This window comes from Epinephelus moara, chromosome 10 (genome assembly GCF_006386435.1).
Source record: "Epinephelus moara isolate mb chromosome 10, YSFRI_EMoa_1.0, whole genome shotgun sequence".
Classification (NCBI taxonomy): Eukaryota; Metazoa; Chordata; class Actinopteri; order Perciformes; family Serranidae; genus Epinephelus; species Epinephelus moara.
This window is the reverse complement of record NC_065515.1, coordinates 40,082,710-40,104,514: the sequence shown is the minus strand read 5'-3', so window position 1 is coordinate 40,104,514 and position 21,805 is coordinate 40,082,710. Positions and strand designations below refer to the sequence as shown.

Below are 21,805 nucleotides of genomic sequence, written 5' to 3'. Positions count from 1 at the left end.
GATGGCTATCTTAAATTATGTATGACTAAATTACTCTGTAAGATAGTCATATTCCCTTAGTCCATAAGGGTCCTTAGATCAAAAGACTCAAGTGTTTTTCCTAAAAAAATAATCCAAATTGTGAGTATTGTTTTAAGAGGATAAAGTGGTGTTGTGTTTCTATGCTGGGTGCTGTAATCTTCGAGTGAAACAAGTAATATTCATACTAGTTTTAATAAACAATTTGATTGTAGATTGTACTTCCTGATCTTTGCTGATTAACAGTTTTGTGTGAAAGTCCCATATATTATATATATTCTTACTGTGGTATGATTGTGTTTAATTTCTTTGAAACCACCCCTGTATATGAATTGTGCTATAAATGTATTGTGTAGTCTTGCCTTGTTTTGTTCCCCTAATAATGACATCATTTATTTATTTCATAATCACACCATTATTATAAAAAAAATTCTGATCACTTTGTGACCTTTAGTGTTGCTGGTGCTGCATCTTGTTTGTGGTACTGTGATTTCCTTAACTACTACTAAATAACCAAACAAAAATAAGTGTAATCCAAAAAAGACAAAAAACAAGACAGATGTTGTTTTGTACCCTTTTTTTATTAAAAAGGTTCTTTTCTTTTACCCCAAAACATTTTAAATAAAGAGAACATGCATAGAAATACAGCTGGTCTTTGTCCAACAGCAACAAAACTACTTGCATCAATGTACACACTCCCTTTAATATGTACATACATGAGATGTGGTTTCTAAAACCACACAGACACTGAGAAAGACACTACAGTAAGTTTGACCTTTGACCTGTGGGGAATGACACAAAAAAAATCTCTAAACTTGATTGTTTTACACCTGATTTGACAACATACACGTTGTTCACTTTGGTCGATGTTATTGCTTTATATATATATATATATATATATATATATATATCATTACAGTGCTCTTTAATGCTGTAACTTTGCCTTTTCCCCACACTGAATATAAAATGGACTCATGTTAAGCCAAAAATGAGTGGGCCATTATAACAGTTTCAAACTGATTGTCACAAATCTGGACATATTCATCCAAATGTAAGTTTGTTTAAATCAATTCAGCTTCAGAGCCAAAACAAATGACATGGCACTTTAATATCCAGGCCTAAAACATCAACAAAAAGCAACCACGAAGGCTATTATTGCACAGTAACCCAAAAATTGCATATTTCAGTAAAAGTATCAGAGGGCAGTGAAGCCCCAGTTCATGCACAAAAAATAGCTAACCTACTACACAGACAAATCAAGAAAAACTAAAATAAAGAAATAAAACTTGGATAAGCCAGTGTAAAACACCCAATTTCTGAAAAGTTCATTTGCACAGTGAGCGTCACAAATCCTGCAGATTTGAAGATACACAGTGAGCGTCACAAATCCTGCAGATTTGAAGATATCTTACATACAGATGTTTCTCTACAGATGTGATTGTCATCTTGAGGGAAATTAAAACGTAAAGACATTCATAAATTTAGCAAAAAAAAAAAAAAAAAAAAAAAAAAAGGAAAAAAAAAGAAAAACACCTAAAGTATATATATATTAAAAAAAGGAAAGAAAAAAGTGTGGTCCGTTTTTCTGTTTACAAAATGAAATGTCATCTCTCTTGGACCGTGCACTATAAAATTATTTTCTTTTATCTTATCAGATAGGTTACTGAAGGCATCACACAAACCGCTGAGCAGCTGGATGAGTGCAGTCTGTATCATGTGCTTGTTTTTATGAACACTGGTTTACAAGAGGCTACATGTCACAGCAGCTTCATCAGAAGGCCTTCCAACACTGCAGGTTAGTGTTTCAGCAGGAAAAACTGGGTTGGACCCATAGCTTCTTTTTAACCATCTCAAGAGAACTGACTCCATATTTAACAGTAATACTCTGGAGTTTGAGGACAATGAGCAAAAATTCTTAAACTGGTGTGTTATCTGTGAGCTATCTGAACAAACTACCTATTTGTAGTTCTATAGTATTTTCCATATGTTATCAGTAGTTGGCCATTTTTATGACAATTTTTGTACAATTAGGACAAAACAAAAACATATCTAATGTACCGTCAGAGAGTATGGCTTTGTTTCCACGAGCTTCTCAAACCACATGCAACTATTCTACACGCTAACTACAAACATGAGCCTCGACGGAGGCTGAGAGGAAGCACTTTGCAGTTTGGTTTTGGCTTTTTCCAAACCCCTTTCCTGCTGGCATCACGTGGATTTTTGTTTCTTGAATCCCTGCTGAAGTATGGGGCTGAAGTCGGCCTCTGATTGGCAGCTATATCATTCACGTGTTTAGGGAGATTATTTCCTCTTATGTGGTTGTTATGATTGTCAAACACAGACATGATATCATATTTGGATTTAGGAAAAACAAGAAAACTCTTTCTCATGTGCTTAGATCACATAAGACCAGGTCTACACTAAAAACTTTTCATGGAGACTCATCAAACCTGTACCAAATTGTCTCTGAGAGCCCAAACACTGCTTTAGCTCTGTTTTCATATTTGTTGAATTTGGGGAAAATGGGAAACGTGGCTTAATGACAAGCTACAACTCACAAACCAACTTCAGCCAAACACAGACTGGTCTCATATAATTGAGAAAAAAACATTTCAGTTGATAGCTTCAACAAAAGCCCTCAGAACCTACACACATTATGCCAATAATAAAACAATAACAATCATTCACATTCTTAAACCATCATGAACCAGCAGAAATAATCTAACAACCCAAACATACATCAACACTCAGACAGGTGTCACTCAACTGAAATGTTTCTCCAGCCAATTAGAGAGCCAGAATTTCCAGCATTTTCTGTTTGAACAATGAGATGATGATGAGGAACTCGGGGCTGGTGCACTACAGGAAGGCTGATTGCAAGGGGCGCTGGTGCTGAGCCGGGCCCAAGACAGCAGAGGAGGAGGAGGAGGAGATGGAGGAAGTCTTTAAGACACTCCAACCAGTAGAGAAGGCGAGTTCACAGAAGCCTCCTGTGTTTTCACCTGAAACACAAAGAAGGAGACATTCAGACGGTTTGCACTTTGGTTTCATCCATAACCTGTTGAGTGTCTGCACAGAAGAATATCTGATAAAACTCTCCCTTAAGATTAGTAATTGGTACCCTTAAAAACTTCCTTAGTTCCCTAAAATGAATAATGGTCACTTCACAAAGCTGCGATTGTCATCCCATTAAAACAATGCTGATTACAAGGTTTCAGCATGACATAGGTTTATTTGTAAAACCAGAAACAGCAAAGGACCTGAGCAGAAGGAAGAAATGCACCTGACTAAGACCCTGCCATGTTTCTACAATAGCCAAGAATGGATAAACCAAATACTGGCTCTAGACAGGGCTATGCCTGCAGGTCAGTCACAGTTAGCTGCCCCTCTGCGATGAGCAGCATTGGAATAACACTGACTTATTAATATGACTCTGCTTTATTCAGTGTTTTTACAGGTTTAAATAACTTGGTCTGTTTGTTTTAGAGAGGAGATAATTCGGCTCCCGGTAAAAACCTCCACTATCTGAAAAGCAGGTGCTGGGCTAGCGGCCCTCTTTTTTACCATGCCCATGTTTTTACTGGTTAATGGCCTGGTCCGTTTTGGAGAGGAAAAGACCTTGGCAGCTCCTGGTAAAAATCTCCTTAACATTGAAAACTTAAGGAATCCTAACCAGGATTTCACGCTTGGCACACAGGAGAAGTTTCAGTTTTGTGCAATCTGCAATCCTCGCCCCTAGATGGCACTAAATTCTAAACACTGCTCCTTTAAGGGAATGATTTGTAACTTGGGAACATCAAAACATTTCTCTCCTAACTTCTTCAGAAAGAGGAGTTATGGCTTCAGAGTAGAATAAAACAAACGGACAGTGAGTAGATGAAGAAGTGTAATTAAGTTAAAACAATTCAAGTCAGTAAAACACAACTTCAAACTTTCATTTGCACTAAATAAGTTACATTGTTGCCATGCTGCATGCAGCATGTGAATCCTTTTGTGAGTGTTACTAGAGCAAAAAACAGGGACACACATATAAAACATTGCTCAATAGCGCCATCAGAGGTCAAAATCTTCACAGGGTGCCTTTAAAATCCAACTGAAATCACAAAAGTCGTCTCTGCAGACAAAACTCACTGGCAAGATACTTGTCAAATGTGTCGTTAATGTTTTTATTGTAAAAAGAAAGGAAAAAAGTCTCGACAACAAGTGTGTAAGGGCAAAATGTGAGAGAACTTGTTCTGATAACTGTACAGTAGCTTACAAGCCAAAGATAGGCAGTGCTTTGTGCAGGTAAGATTGTAAGCTTGCTCAGTGAAACAAGACGCAACACAAGGACATATTAGCAAAAACAGCTAATATGGGTTGTTGTTCAAAGTGACTTATATTGTGTATAAGGCAGCTGTGTGGCTCTAATAAGTGTCCCAGCCTGCCTGTGGCAGGACACTTACTGGTTTATGGAAATAAGACTTGATTATATTATATATTTAATTAATATTTTGAATGCCAGGGTTTTCATCAAAAAGCAAGCAGTTGCATCAAGTTATTGGAACACTGAACGGAGCACAGCAAAGTCATGGACCATACCTTTACCAGGCCAGGGCTGTGAGGAAGAAGAAGAGGAAGAGGAAGAGGGGGAGAAAGAAGAGGGAGAAGGGGAGATGTGGAAGGAAGAGGCACGGCGAAGGGAGGAAATCCTGAGCTCGTTCTCCTGAGGAGACTCAGCAGGAGTCAGAGGAAAGAGAAACAGCAGGAAAAGGTGAGAGGGTGTTACGGAGACAAGTGTGCACCATCATCTCATCCAACTCCTCAGTGACTGTCACCTGCTAGAATAAAAGGTTTGTCGTACGATGCTGAAAACCAGAATGCTCATGTGAGAACTCACCTGTAAGTTTGTCTTTGCTTTCTTCAACACGTCCCGTGTTCTGGACACTGTAAACAAACACACACAGTGTCCACCAGTTATCATGTGTTCATTGATTAGTTACACAGAAGCTGTTAGATGAGCAGTAAACACAAGACTGAACAGATCAACAGCTGCGCTGGGAGTTAATAGGAGGAGAGGGCTGGAAGAAGACAATGCAAGACACTGAAACAGATACACTGAAGATGATGATAAAAGATCATCATCATCATCATCATCATCATCACTTCTTAATAATTTATTCCAAAATGACGGTTTAAAATACAGCATAATATAGGGGTTTATATAATCCACTAGAAAGACTATGAGCATGAGTGACTCACGTTGGTTGACTATAAAGTGCTCCATGCTATCTTTGGTGCGGTTGGAGCTCTTCACTCTCTCCATGGTGTCCTTTAGAGCCTGCTCTTGTTCTGAGAGTCTCAGACGGAGAGAGGCGACCTCCTCCCTCAGAGACTCATCCTGTAGACACACACACACACACACACACACACACACACACACACACACACACACAGAGGGAATGTGTAAATGTTTCGTGTTTGTCCACACACCCACTTACATGAATTTGAGATCAGTGGCCACTGTTACACAAGGCTTAATTTACATAAACCAATCACTGCTAACCAAAGATTTGACATTAAAACAGCTGCATAAGCAAATAAGTATTTTTTTTTCTTATAAAATCACAATTTTAGTCCTATAATCATGCATTTTAAAACTAAATGTTAAATTGAAATGTACATATAAACTCTACATAGCATCATAAAAAAACAACTCAGAATTGTCTCACACTGATTCTTGTAGTTTTTTTTTGTTTTGTTTTGTTTTTTTACCATATTGAGTCATGATGCCTGCCTAACGTTTGGCAGATTATAAAGGTCTGACACTGACTAGTGTAGACTGAGGTCTGCAGTGATTCAGCTGTTACCTCCTGGAACTACATTTTACTTCATGTAACATGATAAAATAAATACATCAAAAGGCTGTTCTGAGTTCACTGGCACGAGCAAAGTAGGATCAAAGAAGACTCTCAAAACTCCTCTGCTCTTGGTTTCATCTAATCAGACTCCCTGATCTGCGTTGATTTTCACCTGTTTGGTTTCCTGGTGGTTTGGCAGAGCTGCTCTCCAGAACATGCGGAGCAGAGAGTCGGCCTCCTCCAGGATCTGTCGCAGGGTTTTAGTGTCAGACAGCAGCTTCCTGACAGAACCTGAGTCTGAAGGCTGAGACACACACGCAACACAAGATATTAATAAAAACTTTAAGCAATGATTCATCCTTCTGCTATTTGTCCCCGATAATCCATGAATCATTAAATCTATAAAAGCACAAAAAGGTATAAGAAAATAGTTTAAAATTCAAGTTAAAATTTCTTTAGCTAAAAGTATTCACCTACTTATAGTAAAATTGAGACAAAATAGATACTCTCTGTACTGAAATATTGATGACAGTGTGGGTTAAGATCAAATAAATTAAGAGTTGCAATTCATCAATATTTCAGTAAAGATTCTTATTTCATGATGGTGTATTTCACCCTGTTGTTCTAGCCTTATCAACTTTAAGCCAATCACATCTCCTCTCAGTATCTTGGAAATCTTAATGATGCTACATGTGTTAATAATTCTATACATTGTGACCTTTAGTAACACTGCCGCCTCTAAAAGCTGCTTTTCCTTATATATCACCCACAGTACCAGTCAACCGTTTGGACACAGTCTCTCATTCAAGTCAATGGGGAGTCCAGACTGACTGGTACTGTAAAATATAATCCAAAACATGACCTTATAAACCTCGGTTAGCTGCTCAGTCTGTCAGGACCACCTGGTCTGTGGTGTTTGTTCTTCCTTGGTTTCTCACCTGATGAAGGCTGAACTCCTGTGGGGTGCTCAGGGAATAAAGGGTAGCATCCATCTTGTTGAGGAGAGTGCTGCCCTCCAGAATTTGCTGCTGCAGAGCCTTGAAGTCATTAATGTGGCCCACTGCATGGCGGCCATGACTGTTGGCAAATGAGCCGTCTGGGGCTTGACCTTGCAGGGCCGAGGCTGCTGGGAATAAGGACAGGAGGGAGATACATGAGTTCTATATGCCACTGACAATGGCATAACAGGAAAATCTAATAACCAATTAAACACAAAAACGTTTGTCAAGTATCTGAAGGTTAAGGAGATGGATATGTTGCTTTGTAAGAAAAGATGACTGTTTCAGGTTAAACTGTTCTCCCAGTTTATCCAAGTACCTGAATGTGAAGCCCTCACCTTGATCAGCTGCTCCAGTTTCTGCTACATGTTTCTGCGCAGGATGTAGAGGAGAAGAAGGACTGACGAGTCCAGTGTCTCTCACAGGTGGCGAGGGAACGTTTTCTGTGAAGGAAGATTTTCTATCAGCACAAACTGCTGCACAAGAGTCATTTTTCTTAATTCAAGGGTTATGATCTCTTTACTCCATCTTATCTCAAGATGCTTTTGGGTGTGTCAGACATACTGACCGTTGAACAGCTGTCTTCTGGATCGAGGCTGTGTGTCAGCCTGTCCGCTCAGCTGCTGCTCCAGCTGAATGTGCAGCTCTCTGGGGTCAAAGGTCGTAGTGCTGAGTCCAAGTTTGGCATCTTGACTTGCCTGACCTGCTTGGAAACACACAAACAAGTTATGAAAGTAATAGTAAGGAATATTTGTGCAGGTGCTGGAACACAAAGCAAATTTCAGAGGCGTAAGATGTCTCTGCAAGTTCATACAGCAAACTCTTACCTGTGTGTGTGTTTGTGTTGACTCCACACACTCTGTGGTACACCTGCAGCTCACACTGAAGAGAGTGGACCATGCTGCGGCTTTCACAGAGCTGCTGCTGGAGAACGCTTACCTCATGCTGGAGTCTGTGAAAACACACACAGATGTGACATTTTTACAAAAAGCACATATCAGCTCACTAGCACTTCTACACCTAATAGACCTGACACATTCTCTAGTCCCCAAGTGCCTCAAGGCTGAGGAGCAGAAGGTCGCTGTTTCACCTCTGAACGAACTCAGCATTACTGATGTGTTTAAGTGTGGTCAGAAGTGGCCTTTGTTGCACTTGTAACCATACCCGGCAGTGATGTCACAGTGTACTGACACAACCTGAACTACACGTCTGCATCACTGCAGCAAGGTGAAAGGTCAGACCCCTGGAGGTCACCAAAACAAGATTTTCAGGGGGCGTTAAGTTGGTCTTTAACTCTGAAAAATGTAAATCACTCACTGTCCTCACTCTCCAGGTCATGACCTCACCTGTTGATGGCTTCCTGGTTCTTCTGTCTGTCCTGTTTCAGTTGTGCAATCTCTTCACTGTGTGCATCAGCCTCAGCTTGCAGCTTCCTGCTTTGCTCCGCCCACCTCTCTGCCTCTAGCTCCGCTTTCTTCAACTGCTCTGCCTCCTTGCTGCTCTCTGCAGGATGACACAGGATATTACACTTTTACATTACATGACAGCACAAAGCTGAACAAGTTATTTGACAGGGAACCAGACAAAATTTGTTTGCTTTTCTTTTTACTATGTAATCTCCTCATCCTGTTTTTTTTAGTTTAGTCTGAGCATTTTAGTCTTGTCATAGTATCAAGAAAAATGTAACAAATTTCGTCCAGTTTTATTCAATGGTAACTGTTGACATTACAGTCTTTTTCAGTCATCAAATTACATTAAACATAATCTAATCTAGCCAAAACCAAGAATTCATAGTAACCTTACTTCAGATAAGATTTATCTTATTATTATCTGATGAAAAACAAAGGTTGAACGATTAAGGATGGAGTTTTGCAGGAACTGTCTAGTCTCGTGATCTGATGGTATCAATTTAAAGGAATACATCCACATTGAACTGAAACAAAACTCTTCATAACTTCTGTGTGATTGTAAGCAGGAAAGCTCTAAATCTGCTACATGATGTTACAAATGTCATGGACATGTTTTCTCTACAGGATCTGGCCCTGGCAGTGAACATCAGACTGTACCTCTTGTGGCCTGCTTCAGCTGGTTCTGCAGACTGACGTTCTCCTCTTTTAGAAGTCTGATCTCACTGGAGAGCTGGCCGACAGAGTCCAGACCCTGGATGTAGATGTTGGTGGGAGCACCTGGAAAGGACAGGGAGACAACAAGCATGTACTGTAACGTAATGTAGAGTTTTTCCATATTCCTACCAAATCACATAAGCTTTTCTGGGTTCTACCAAATCAACAGCTTTTTATGGAACTAAGAAACTTGTAAAACAAAGCTGTTATAGTTGATTATGTGTGTGTGTGTTACCTTTCTCAGTGACGGTGCGAGCCAGTCTCTCCTCCAGTTGCTGTCGTAGGCGGTCGTTGGTCTGGATGGAGTCCTCCAGTCTCTGTCTCAGACTCCTGATTTCCCTCAGGTGCTCCTTCATCAGGTCAGAACCTACAACGAGAATACAATTGATGAGCTGCTATTAAAGACCACTATTTTATGACATAGAAGTACCATATATGGTATCATGGCCTTGCCACAACTTCCTTTGGTTCAAAGACCATGATCTTTCTCTTTCCTGGTAGGCTTTAAATGTAAAACATACACTAAGCTTCACTGATAGCAGCAGTAGACGCAATTTGAATCAGTAATAGTATGACAAAAGTATGTCTGAAATATACACTCAGGATTTGATTGAGTATCTACCTGTGTTGCTGGTGCCTGACTGGTACCCTGAGGATCCTGAAGACAGGTCAGCTCCGAGTCTCACCGGTCTGGTACCATAGCTCAAATCCCACAATGCACTGCTCTCCAGCAGACTGGCCCCAGCTTTCATTGCTGAGCTGGCATCCAGACTGCTGCTGGTAGCGCTGCTGAAAGGAGAAGGCTGGTATCCATGGTAGGAGAGAGGCAGGAAGGCAGAGGAGTCGGGCTGCTGGTGGGTAAATGGGAAACCCTGAAGTGGTTTGGACTGGGGAGTGGAAAACCCTGAAGAAGAGCATAAAGTAACATGTAAGTGAGTGACTAAATACAATTAAAAAGCAATTAATAATGGAAAAGACACTGCACTGCAAAGTCTGAGAGAACACTTTAAAAAAGCATTAATGAGACATGAAGGATGGAGAGAGTAAAAGACTAAAACAGAGATGAAGACATTGCTTTTGATGCAGTGAATGACTTAATCAGCCAAATGACATTGGTCTGGTTTGGGGTTTCTCAAAGCTCCATCTCTCATTAGTGTTTAAAGATCACAGCAAATCCTTCTCAAGCTGGGTGCTCCGGGTTCAGTAAGCATCAAACGGAGAACAGTTATTTAATGAGAGAGAAAGTACAGTGTGTTAAAGATAAAGGCAAAAAGAAAAGGAAAAGAGAAGAAGATGTATCTGCACACAGCAGCATTAAGACCAGTGATCCTCATACTCATGGTGAGGCAGATAATACAGTGCCAGCTGGATGGTTAATCCTTTTTGGATATGCAAACATCATATTAAGCTGCTTGCTTCGCATACAGAAAACAATGTTTCAGATGAAATGTTATAAATGTTCCCTCCCTTGCACAGGGCATCAATCTGACTTCCTTTTATTGAAACCATTGTGGGAGAAATCTGAGAACTTCAAACTTTGGCGCCATCCTGTGGTAGTACCACACATAGAATGCACTGTCTCAAACTCGCTCTCTAGGTGCTTCAACCACATGTACTTGGTTTTGGCAATAATCAGATAAAATCAAACATGAGGGAAAGCGGTTGAAGTATCTAGGACACCTCATGGTGAGGTCAACAAACATCTCTTAATAGCTCAAACCGGACGACCCATCATGCTGAGTATGAATGTAGGTGTCATGCCAACTCCACGGCACAGACGTTGTGGTTTGCACTCATAGACTTGATAAGAAGAAGTGGACGTAGCTACTGTGTTGTCACCTATAGGTTTGTGGACTTAACAGTGTTTATTTTGTTGATAGAAACTATGATGAAAATGAAAACAAGATTATGGTGAGTTAAAAAATAGATCTTGATAATAACAACTAAGACGAAATCTCTCTTTCATTTTCGTAGACAAGACGAGATGTGACAAAATGTAAGTGGTGGACTATCAGACACTGAAAGCCAAGAACGGCTGTGTTTCTAATTATCTTCTAATGCTGCATGAGCGTTAGGATGGCAAACTCTAGTAAACAGTCTGCAACAGGATGTTTCTCTAGCCAACAAAAACACCCACAGTGTCAGCCATTGGTGGGAGTTGTGAGCTGTAATTCAGCAGTAAATAATCAGCCATGCGTGTCTGGCTGCGGATGGTGGAAGTGATTGGATTTGTGAAGTTTGTTAGTTGCAGCAGTGGCTGTTAGCAGTCAGCCCCCCTCGCTAGCCACTGAATGGCAGCAGAGCAAGTAGCAACCAGCTGCAGGACTTCACAGCTGATACCCATGGGACTCCACTCAGTCCAGACTCGAAAAGGTTTATGGGATGCTGTTTGACAGGTAGGTAGGAGGCTCAGTTATCTGTGAATGTAGCTGTGCTGTAAGTAAACATTCTGAACTCAGCTGAGTTTTCTCTGATGGCTGAACGTTTTAATCACCAACCATTGAGAAAGAGTTCTGGTTTAATATGGTTATTTTTCTGCCTTTTAACAGTGAGATTGATAACTCAGAGTTTACAGTGAACCTGGGTACAAATCCTAGATTGGTTATTTGTGGTGTCCAAGTTTTTGGGACCATAAATAAAGACATGTTGAGCTTTTCTTGTTTGAAAGTGTACAGATATTATTTGTAGCTGTAGGAAAAAAATGTTTGTACAACCTGTCACCTCAATTATAAATTGTGATTTATGAATTAGCCTTACTGGATTAGTTTAAAGATTGAAAAAAAATATAGAGAAGACATAATGACTAAAAGTTGACTGAAATGTCATGAATTTCCTTCGATTAAAAGGTTTTGAAGTTTAGTTGACTAAAATATTTTGGATTTTCGTCGAGTGAACCTAGACTAAAACTATGATGGATAAAAAAAAGACTAAAATTTGCCCAAAACTAATAAGCAGTTTTGTCTGAACTAACACTAAATCTAAAATAGCTGTCAAAATTAACTTTTGAAGCTTCAAGTTCAGCATGTTTTGGTTGTCACCATCTTGAAGTGACCATATTTGGATGAGAGGGTGGAGCTGTGGAAGAGAAGGGGTGAGAACCCAAAGACACCCCTGTGGTAGTGACTTGTTAATCATAAGGTAACTGTGTGTTAAAGCTTATCCTGTTTATTGTCTATTTTCCTCTAAATTGACCATCATTTCCAAAATGAACATCATGGAGGACTTGGATCCAGCAGCTGAGACCATAAACACATTGGAAAAATGTTTCCTGAGGTCACAAATCAGAAGTAGGGCCATTTTTTACAGATTTGTGTAAAATTTGACTTTGTTTTGCAACTAGTGGAGTCTCCCCCTGCTGGCCACTATTAAGAATACAGAATTAAGAAACTCCCGCATTAGCTTTACTTTTCAGACCAAGAAATAGCCCCTTGTTTACACTAGGCATAGGGTATTCCATTGGATTTCGTAAGCATTATTTTTTACCTTGGTTTTAAATTGATAATTACTGTAAGACTGTTTGCTTCTCTTGCAAGATAATAAGCACTAAGAAAAAAATCATCTGAAAACTCAAACTTACTATAAGCAAAACAGGATCCTCTGTCCTGACAGATCCCTCTTTTATTTCTGTCATTCCGTGTTTCCTTTTCTTTGTCTCCATTTTCTGACATATTCTGAATGTGATAAATCTACAAATAAAATAATAAAAATGCATGTCATGACTCTCTGGAAGTTAGAACTTTTAAAGTGTAGTAGCTGGGGAAGACACTTGATTTAGGATGTTGGCTGGAAAATCTTACTCAGCTTCCTTAGCATGTCAGTGCAGAATAGAAGTTAATATGATCCCCCAGAAGTTTCCTTGCCAGCCATGGCTTGTTTTTATGCCACTGATATTCAGTCTGGTATGCTGTGCGGTGTTATTGAGCTGTTCAAACACACAAGTAGTTTTTAGTAATTAAAAAAAAAAAAAAAGTTAACAGACTCTCATATCCACACTCATGCATATACAGTTCAACCGACGCACTCTCACTGTCCCCCAGCTGCCTCTGTAACATCTGCAGCTCTTGATGCACCTCAGCCAAGGAAAAACCCACTCCCCTGTTGCCTTGGTAACGGGTGCGCAGGGTTGTGGGGTGGGGATGGAAGGGCATAGGTATCCTCTGGGTGGAGGAGCAGGTGGGGGGAGGGTGGAAGGGGGTAGAGGTGAAGACTGAGGCTGGAGCTGAGAGGAGAAGAAGAATCCAAAGCAACAGAATGAAAGAAAGATAAAAAAGAGAAACAGGACGGCACAAAGCAGCATCTCAGAGGTAATGAGGTGAAATCACGCAGCAGAAAAGTAAATCACATGTAGGGAAGTTCTGCTTGTCTGTTACAGCCTGAGTCACATTCCTGAGCCCATTCCTACCTGTCTGACTCTGCATGTCTGCGGATTTGTGTGGCGAGCTGGGGCAATGCATGCTGGGACAGCTAAGGCAGGACTGGGCTCTGTGGGATGAGGTGATGGAGGGAGGGACAGACGAATGATGTGACATGGTGCCACTGTGAGAGTGGCAATCTGGAAATGAAAAGAGTATGCTGTCACCAGAGGACATGATGGATGAAACAGACACCAAACAACAAAACACGGATACATGTCTGTGTGTTTCAAATCCTTTCTGCACTCAGAAAATCATATTTAGGTCATGTGACAGGAGCCAAAGGCTAGTCTTACAAAGATAAGTGTGCTGATATTTTATAGATTTGTTATTTTATAATAGATCTTCTTCCTCCATGTCATAGAGCCTCATTGTTGTCCAAAAACTATTAAAGAACATCAATGAGCCATGCTGTTGCACTGGGTGACATGTTCCTTCATCACCATGAAGACACACACTGTACTTTATTTTAACTCAATCCCACATACACCCTTCAGCTGCCTCAAATACTCTCTAGGGCACCAAATGTGGATTATTCCGCCACTGAAAATAGTCCCCAACAAATGCACCCTTTCCTACTCTTTGATAAATACTATTCTACAGTGAGCAACTTTTAGGACATGTTTGAGGTATCTGTATCCTTTTTTGGACAATTTTTAATATTTGTATCAATTATTGTATTGATTACTTCACTCTCCAATTATATATATACCATTCGGGTGGCGCATGTTTCATGCAGCAGTGTATAAATCCACCTGAAGCTGGATGACGGCTGTCATGTTCTCACCTGTGCTGACTCTGGTAGAAGACCGAGTTTCCTTCTGACCGAGCTCGCTGGCAGCGTCCATGTCAGAGCAAAGATCCAGATCATCATTCGTGGATCCATGCTCGTCAGACACATAGGAGATGCGATCCGACTGGTCTGTGGTGTCAGAGAGGGCGTGGCTGCTGCAGGGCGTGTCAGAGCGATGAGGGTGATGATGGTGGTGGTGCTGGTTTAGTTTGGCGCGGAGAGACTCGATGACCTTGTCCTTCTGCTGCAGCTCCTTACTGAGTCTGTACACAAACACACATATATAGTATATTATTAGTATGTGCTATCAATCAAGTCAATCAATTTTAACATAGAGGGCCGTATTGATTTAGTGCAACCCATACATGCACATCAAAGTTAGTAAAACCAGTTAATACTAGGTCGAAGGTCCAAGACACATCAAGCCAATGGTTTGCTGTTGGTCAGCGTCGGGCCACTGGTGAGCATCTGTCTTAATTAGTGTGGTGTGCCCTGCACTGTTGGCTAGTCGGCCCTCATACCTGGCTATTGGGATCAGCTTGTTATATGAGGTAATATTATGTTTTAGCCATTAGGCTTTTTAGCAGAAACAGTTCTTCGTCTTTATAGCCACAAGTTCTTTGATGTCGGTTTGGTGTGTCTGGGCCTTTAGGTTTCTACTTCATGACAAGCAGGATAAATCTGGGTGGAAAAAGTGAAAGACCAGCTCTTGCCCTTGCCTTTGAGAAAAGCTCCAGTCGAGTTGTTCAAACCAGAGAGACCTACACAATAACTTCCTATCAGGAGTATAAATGAGTATCGCTGTATGGGGTTGATCTCCTAAAAGGAAGCTAAGCTGTCTCCACTCAATTGTCAAGCCAGTTTTAAGCAAACTTTAGAAATGTTGAAAAAAGAAATGCAAATTAATTGCATTTCCATCTGCTGGTTTGGAGCAAATAAACTAGGCTCCACAAAGCGTATTTCGTAAGAAGTTGGTTGTATACTGTCGGTTAAGCCTCTTAACTGCCTGTAAACAAAATAGAGGTTGCGAACCAAAAACTAAACAAGTAGGCTGGGCCATCTAACTCATTTACAAGACATAAACGAAGAGAGGTCTTCAGGAATTTGTCTCAATTGAGCAAGTTTATTTTTTCTTTCATGACAGCTATTATTAGCTACCCCATCTATTTCAGCAGCACTGCAGACCTCACACATGGCTGCTGATCTCCTTTCTGCTTTTCTGTTGCAGAATCTAATTTTAACCAAACTTAAAATATAACTAATACTTGGTCTTGGTGATAGTTTGATCATTTAATGCAAGACAGATTTTGCCCCAAAGTGTACTTTATTCCATTGTATGTTAGTAATTTCTATTATTAATGGCTCTACTAATGTAAAATGTTAAAAGCAACCAAAGTGATTTAGTCAAAAATAATTAAACATGTGGGTTTCTATTAAGTCCAATAAATGTATTATTTAATCGATCAAACTATGAACTTTTAGATCTTTAGCTATTGGCATATATAATGAAAGGAACAGCTGGTGCTGATACAACCAATCATTCATGAAAATATTGCTTCACTTGCTTCTACACTGGGCCATCAGATCAGGTTTTGCTACATACTTGATCACCACTTGTGGAAACATAAAATCCAGGTGTAAAATGAGTTAAAAAATAATAAAGAAAATCTATAAAACTGAAATACATGAACCTTTGCTGCATTGAGAGAATGTGAGAACAGCTACATTAGCTGCCTTGTGACTTCACGGATAAAGAGCATTAATGAGTAATGATGTACCAGGTGTGTGAGCCACCTGCCTGCTGATCTGCACGTTCCCACAGAGGCTTTGCTGAATGTATTGCGTTGCTTTAGGGAAGCCTCTTAGTGACTTACGCATACATGACACTGCATCATATCGCACAGGGTAAAAGTACATGACACTGCATCATATCGCACAGGGTAAAAATGCAGACTCACTGACATGATATAACATGACGTGAGGGCAGCCTCTCAGATCAAGGTGAAGGGACAACCAGACAACACACTCATACATAATGCGTATGCAATGTGTCCCCTACAGCTGATTTAATTAACAGTGACGTGCTGGTACACAGATGCTGAGGTGAAGGTCATTCATCTAAATCAATGACAGGCTGATACACACACACACACGCAATAAACACACACACGCACAAACCCACATTTACAATCAGATTCAATCTACAGTGGCCTACTTTTCCATCTGTGGTCACATCACATTCACAACAACAACAGAATGTTTTCTGTCTCTTCGTTATTTCTGGTATTTTCTTTCCAAACAGTTGTGAGTTAAAATGTTGCAAAGTATGAGTTTAAAAAATGCACATCGTTGGGGTAGCTCTGGAGTGAGTTTACTGCGAGCCAAGTTAGCAAGTATACATGCATTATACTATTAGTCTTATGCAAATGTCTTTTACTTCCTCTGGGGACTTGCTTTTTCACTAGTGATAGTTTGTGTCTCTTTCCGTCATGAGGAACAATGTAACCAACCTGACAGTCAGTCTATAGGTGTCCTTAGTTACTGTTCTGTACAAATTTTCAACACCTTAAATTTAACCAATGCTAGCTATTTTTTCCAATTTCATCTCTCAAAACACTTTAATTTATTTTTTTTCACGGAAAAACTATGAAGGCCAACTTGTCTTCAACATTTACTGGTAATCTATTAAGTTTGCTGCACAGCCGTGCATCGACACAGTGAGGGCAGAAGATTTGTTCAAGGTATATTTTGCCAATTTTCAACCAGCTTTATATCATAACAATGTTGGTAGTATGTGTTAATTAACTGTGTTTAACTTCCCTGCATATTACCAGTGCCCAGATCTCCCTGCTCACAGCGGATTTTAGCTGGCTTAAGAGCTGTTGCTCATGTTTAGATGCCCACCACCACCACCAACACAAGGAGTAGGTCTACAAGTGGATCGAGAGACAGAGAGCTGCCTCTCTCTCTCTCTCTTTCTCTCTCAAACTCAAATCAAACAATAAAACTAGACAGTGCTGATCAGAAACATATTTTAGTGCCCTCTTTCGCTGTAATATGAGAGTTTGTGAACAGGAAGTGTGCACCACAATGTTCCCTGTATTGTTAAGAATAGAGGCTGAAAAAACTGAAACCTAATGGTAAAACTAGCGGTGCTGATTAAATATGAATCAAGATACCACTTTGCCTTTTTTTGACTTAAATGATTTTATGAACACATTTTAACTTACTGTTTGACGGAAATATGAGATTGTTTGCTACTGGTCAGCTGCAGGCCCCCAGGAATGCAGCTCAGTCTTGCTTCCAATTTTTTTGCCACTCACAGTATTTTAGCAAAAAAAGTCCACTGCAGCCCAAAAGGCATGTTCCCTAATAGACCACAATGCAAAAAATGTCAATTATGACTCTTCCTATTATGAATTGTGAATACATGGAGGTTTTATATTTGTAAAACTTTCCCTGAGCCAAGAAAAATAATTTTAAAATCTGTGATTTCATCACAATGTAGTCTATAAGTTGACCAGGAACTTGCAGACCGGGCTAGTGGGAAAAACACCACTGCACATATTCATGCACATTGCATGGAAATAAACATGAAAGCTAGAAACTACATTCTGCCATTCGTGCCAGGGGAACAATTCCATTCAACTGAAAAGGTGCCATCTTGGCATCTGGTATCTAGTTATCATTATACATCTATGGGGGAAACAGCTAGCATAGCTTTGCCCGAAATGTAGAGAAGATAATGGCATTGTTACGTCCACTATTTTGTCAGATCTGTGACTGACCAAATATGAAGTAGCATCTTTTATCTACTCTGCAAAGGCCTTGTTGTATAATGCTCTGTAGGTTTTATAACAGCTGTTTTGTGATTGTTGATTTGTTTTTACGAGCCATTAAATCAGCTGTTTGAGGCTAACGTGCTGCTAATACAACATTCTAGGTAAATGTTGAACAACTGTTGGATTAACTGCTATGTACTATATTTTACTTGCTTTACTTTTACTCTTATACACTCATCTTTTACTTCCTGTGGGGACTTTATTTTTTCACTGGTGATACAATGTAACTAACCTGATGGGCAGTCTGTACTTTTTTTTTCAGTCCATTTTTCTTAGTTACTGTACTAAATTGTTCTTTTCCTAAATCTTTACTCTGAGTAATGTTTGTATCTTTTTTGTATTTTCATCTCTCACAAAGATTTCAAAGATACAGTTGGTAACTTTTACATAACTAAACATTTTCTCATATTTGCTGAAACTGTCACTATGTCCACACAAAAGCACATGAGATATATAATCTGTGAAAACAACAACAAAAAAAGGAGTCTTTCAGTCATATCAGTCTCTGCTTGTGAACTGCACTAAAACTGTTAAACTAGGCAGCGTTGATCAAAAATGAATCCAGATTCTGTTACTGCATTGCCTATTTCTTGCCTTGACTTCAGACAGACATTTAACTGTACTGTTTAGCTGTAAGATGAGAAAGCTGGTCCAGCCGGTGGGTGGTGCTCTGTTTGGGCTCAGCTCGATCCAACATGGCGACTGGGTCACAAACTTTCTTTTTTACAGCTAAACAGTACACTAAACATTTGAGCCAAGAGAAAGACAACTTTTCTCCAACCTTTAATAGTAGTCCTATCGGGGCAGAGGATGGAGTATAGAAGTATGGAGCTGGACTCAGGACGTGGTTAGCCTAGCTTAGCAAGAAGACTGGAAGCAGGGGAAACAGCTCCAAAAGACTTTTAGTTTTTCACTCATTTTATGGTAAAAAAAAAAAAAAGTGCTCTGTAATGTTGTTTTAAAAAGTGCTACATCACTGCTTGTTTTTGTGTTGGTCTTACTTTTCAAGTTGTGTGAGCAGTGCTCTCCTCTCCCTGTCGGTGAGTTTCTTCAGCAGCAGCAGTTCTCTCTCCTGAGCTTTCCATTCCCACAGAGAGAAGGAGAACAGAGAGTCCCTGTACAGAGGGCTGCTTTTCGACAGCATGGCCTTCCACAAAGGAGCCATCAGTCACCTTCAGCTCCCTCTGCTTCCCCTGGCCAACGGCCCTCTGCCTGGGCTACTGACTGACCATCCCTCCCCCGTTTTCTTTCCTGTCCTTCAGACTCCTTAGATGTTTAAAATTCTTTCTATTGCAGTTTTTCCTCCCAGCCGTGTTTCCAGAGGTAACCGAGCGTGTCTCATTAGTTCAGCGGCTGAGGTCTTGACCCCAGACTGTGTGTGACAGCAGGTACAGTGGACAGGCAGAGCGTGAGCGAGGGATAAAGAGATGAAGGGATGACAGAGCGTGTGAGCGATCAGGTGAAAAGCAGAGTAAATCCTCCGATTAAGTTCGGGCTTCCCAGGGAGATAGATTTTGGTGGCTTCCTACACACACACACACACACACACACACACACACACACACACACACACACCTATGGGCTGGGGCCGCAGGTGGTAACCCAAATAGATCCCAAATCAGGTTCTAAGGTAGCCAGAACTGTAAGGTCAGAAAGGCAAGCATATGGAAAGTGCAGACTGAAGCCAGAAAACCAAAAGAATAGTTGATCTACAGAGCAGATTTAAAGGATTTGTGTATTTGCTGCAACAACAGGATGATGTCCAAATGTTGAACCACAGCAGATCAGCCAGATTGTATCCCCAGTGCAGCTCAAATAAAACAGTTTTGAGATTTCCCCCCACCAACATGTGATGAGGTGAAGCATGAAATGAATTTAAATGCAAAAATACAGAAATTATTCTTATAATTAGCTCTGTGGTGAACAAAAAACTGACTCAACTGCCTGAGGAAACTTGCAGCTGCACTCTGAGTCTCCCTCTTTTCTAAGTTTTTTGTTTGCAACCCTGCTAAATTGCCCTTTTTCTCTTTCCACTGTTGCCCATCTCAGCTCCCAACATACAGTAAGTCTTTTTTGCACTGAAGGCTTGAATTGTGCCCTCAAAGGAAACCCTTTTTATTACCACTCTGGACACAACCTATCCCACCAGCAGCAGCCGCAGCAGCAGCCCCGAGGGGGAGATGTAGTGACGAAAGAGCAACACGAAGAGGGAGGAGAGGGATGTGCGTATAAGCGAATGTCCGGATCCCGAGGGCTCGTGCGTTCACGCTGCAGTGCCCATCAGAGAAGAAGAGAAACAGAAGCTGAATGAATGATCATCCACAAAGCAGCACTTCCTCTTTCTTTTTCTTCTTGTTTGTACATCTGTCCACCTGCAAAAACACGCAAGCTTCTCTCTGGTGCAAGAGTGACTCTATAGGTAAGTGTGGTTCTTCTTTTCAGGATTTGTTGAGAGGTTGAAAATGTGAAAATGTGTCCCACGTTTGAAGAAGATTCTCACCGGGAGAAAACTTTACATCCAGCTTTAGCTTGCAGAAAATCCAAGAACAGATTAGGTAGGTGGAGTAGCAGATAAATTCCCGTTAAAACTGCATTATCCTTGGTCCACAAATAAAAAAAATACAGGTTTATGATGAGTAAATCTTACATAAGACAGATCAGAGCAGTGCTGGATGTTTAACACCATGTGCTGCTCCTGATACACTGAAGCAAACTGATGCTCTCTGTTGGGCTGCGTCCCTCTGCTGCTTCCACTCACGTTTTCTCTCTCTCTCCTCTCCTCTCCTCTCCTCTCCCTCCCTCCCTCCCTCTCTCTCTCTCTCTCTCTCTCTCTCTCTCTCTTTCTCTCTCTCTCTGCGTTTAGCTGCTCATGACCCATTTCCCTTCCCAATGGAGGTCTTAATAACTTAACCTGATTAGAGGCTGTCAACATGCCCTGAGCCCAACGCAAGCAGCAAAAGCCTCGGCAGCATTACGTCATCAGTGCAATCACACTCTGTTTACAGACATACATTTATCCACGTAATGTACATTTCATTAGAATCACAGTGACGTAAGTATTTGTTTTTCACTGACCTGGCAATTAAATCTTAAACATACAGTTACAGTCTTATTTCCCCTTCAGTAGCTTTAAAGATAGAAAAAAATATTTTATTCCATACTGCTTGATGGCATCATACACAGTATATATTGCGTATCAGCTTTATTGCACATCATTTTAGACACATTTCCCCAAATTTGAGCCTGGCAGATTTGGTATCTTTGAGAACTGTGACGTCTTCACTAGAATTTGAAACACATATCTGCAGGTTTGAAGTATGTTTGGCTGAGTGAGAGCAGTGATTTTTTAATAACTCACTCAGTGGTGTGTCTGTGACATTGAAGGGGTTTACTCAGTCGTGAACCAACCTAACCATGGGTTAAATAGACTGTAAATGCACTTTGTGGATGATTTAGTAATCACAGCTTCCTTTTTTTCCTCATGTTAATAGTGTAAGTGTAATCTTTCACTCCCAGGTGATGATAAAGAAAATATAGTATAATGTTTTACTTTGTGTTGTGACAATCTTCAGCCCCACATCATTCATTATTCTCCAGCCTTGTCTCTTAAAATGATATTCATAATACAACTGAATAGATCTGCCAAATAAATGCTGGGCAAATGTAATTGGATTCTGTTTTGTGGCAATGTTTTTCCAACTGAGGAGGGTGTCGGGCTAGATAGTGGGCATATATGCAGGACACTAATACCGGGGGCGGGAGTCCAAATCCTACATCCT

The 21,805-nt window shown here is 40.5% G+C and overlaps 1 protein-coding gene across 6 annotated transcripts; it reads right to left on the bottom strand.

The window, feature by feature from the left end:
• Positions 1-1,388: 1,388 nt before the first annotated feature.
• Positions 1,389-20,147, bottom strand: LOC126396366 (myomegalin-like). 6 transcript variants are annotated; one of them, XM_050054374.1, is made up of 17 exons: positions 19,028-20,147; positions 14,179-14,447; positions 13,382-13,531; positions 13,007-13,198; positions 9,602-9,883; positions 9,215-9,346; positions 8,923-9,042; positions 8,203-8,359; positions 7,684-7,808; positions 7,425-7,562; positions 7,195-7,299; positions 6,797-6,984; positions 6,031-6,162; positions 5,260-5,398; positions 4,898-4,944; positions 4,600-4,723; positions 1,389-3,020 (listed from the first exon to the last, which is right to left on the bottom strand). In XM_050054374.1, the coding sequence occupies exons 1-17, from the start codon at positions 19,189-19,191 to the stop codon at positions 2,878-2,880; spliced, it is 2,607 nt and encodes an 868-aa protein (XP_049910331.1). In that variant the 5' UTR covers positions 19,192-20,147; the 3' UTR covers positions 1,389-2,877. The 6 variants fall into 6 exon arrangements, with proteins under 6 accessions (XP_049910331.1, XP_049910328.1, XP_049910330.1 ...); XM_050054371.1 differs by having other exon boundaries at positions 13,001-13,198; positions 19,028-20,146; XM_050054373.1 differs by having other exon boundaries at positions 6,797-6,981; positions 13,001-13,198; positions 19,028-20,145.
• Positions 20,148-21,805: the final 1,658 nt, after the last annotated feature.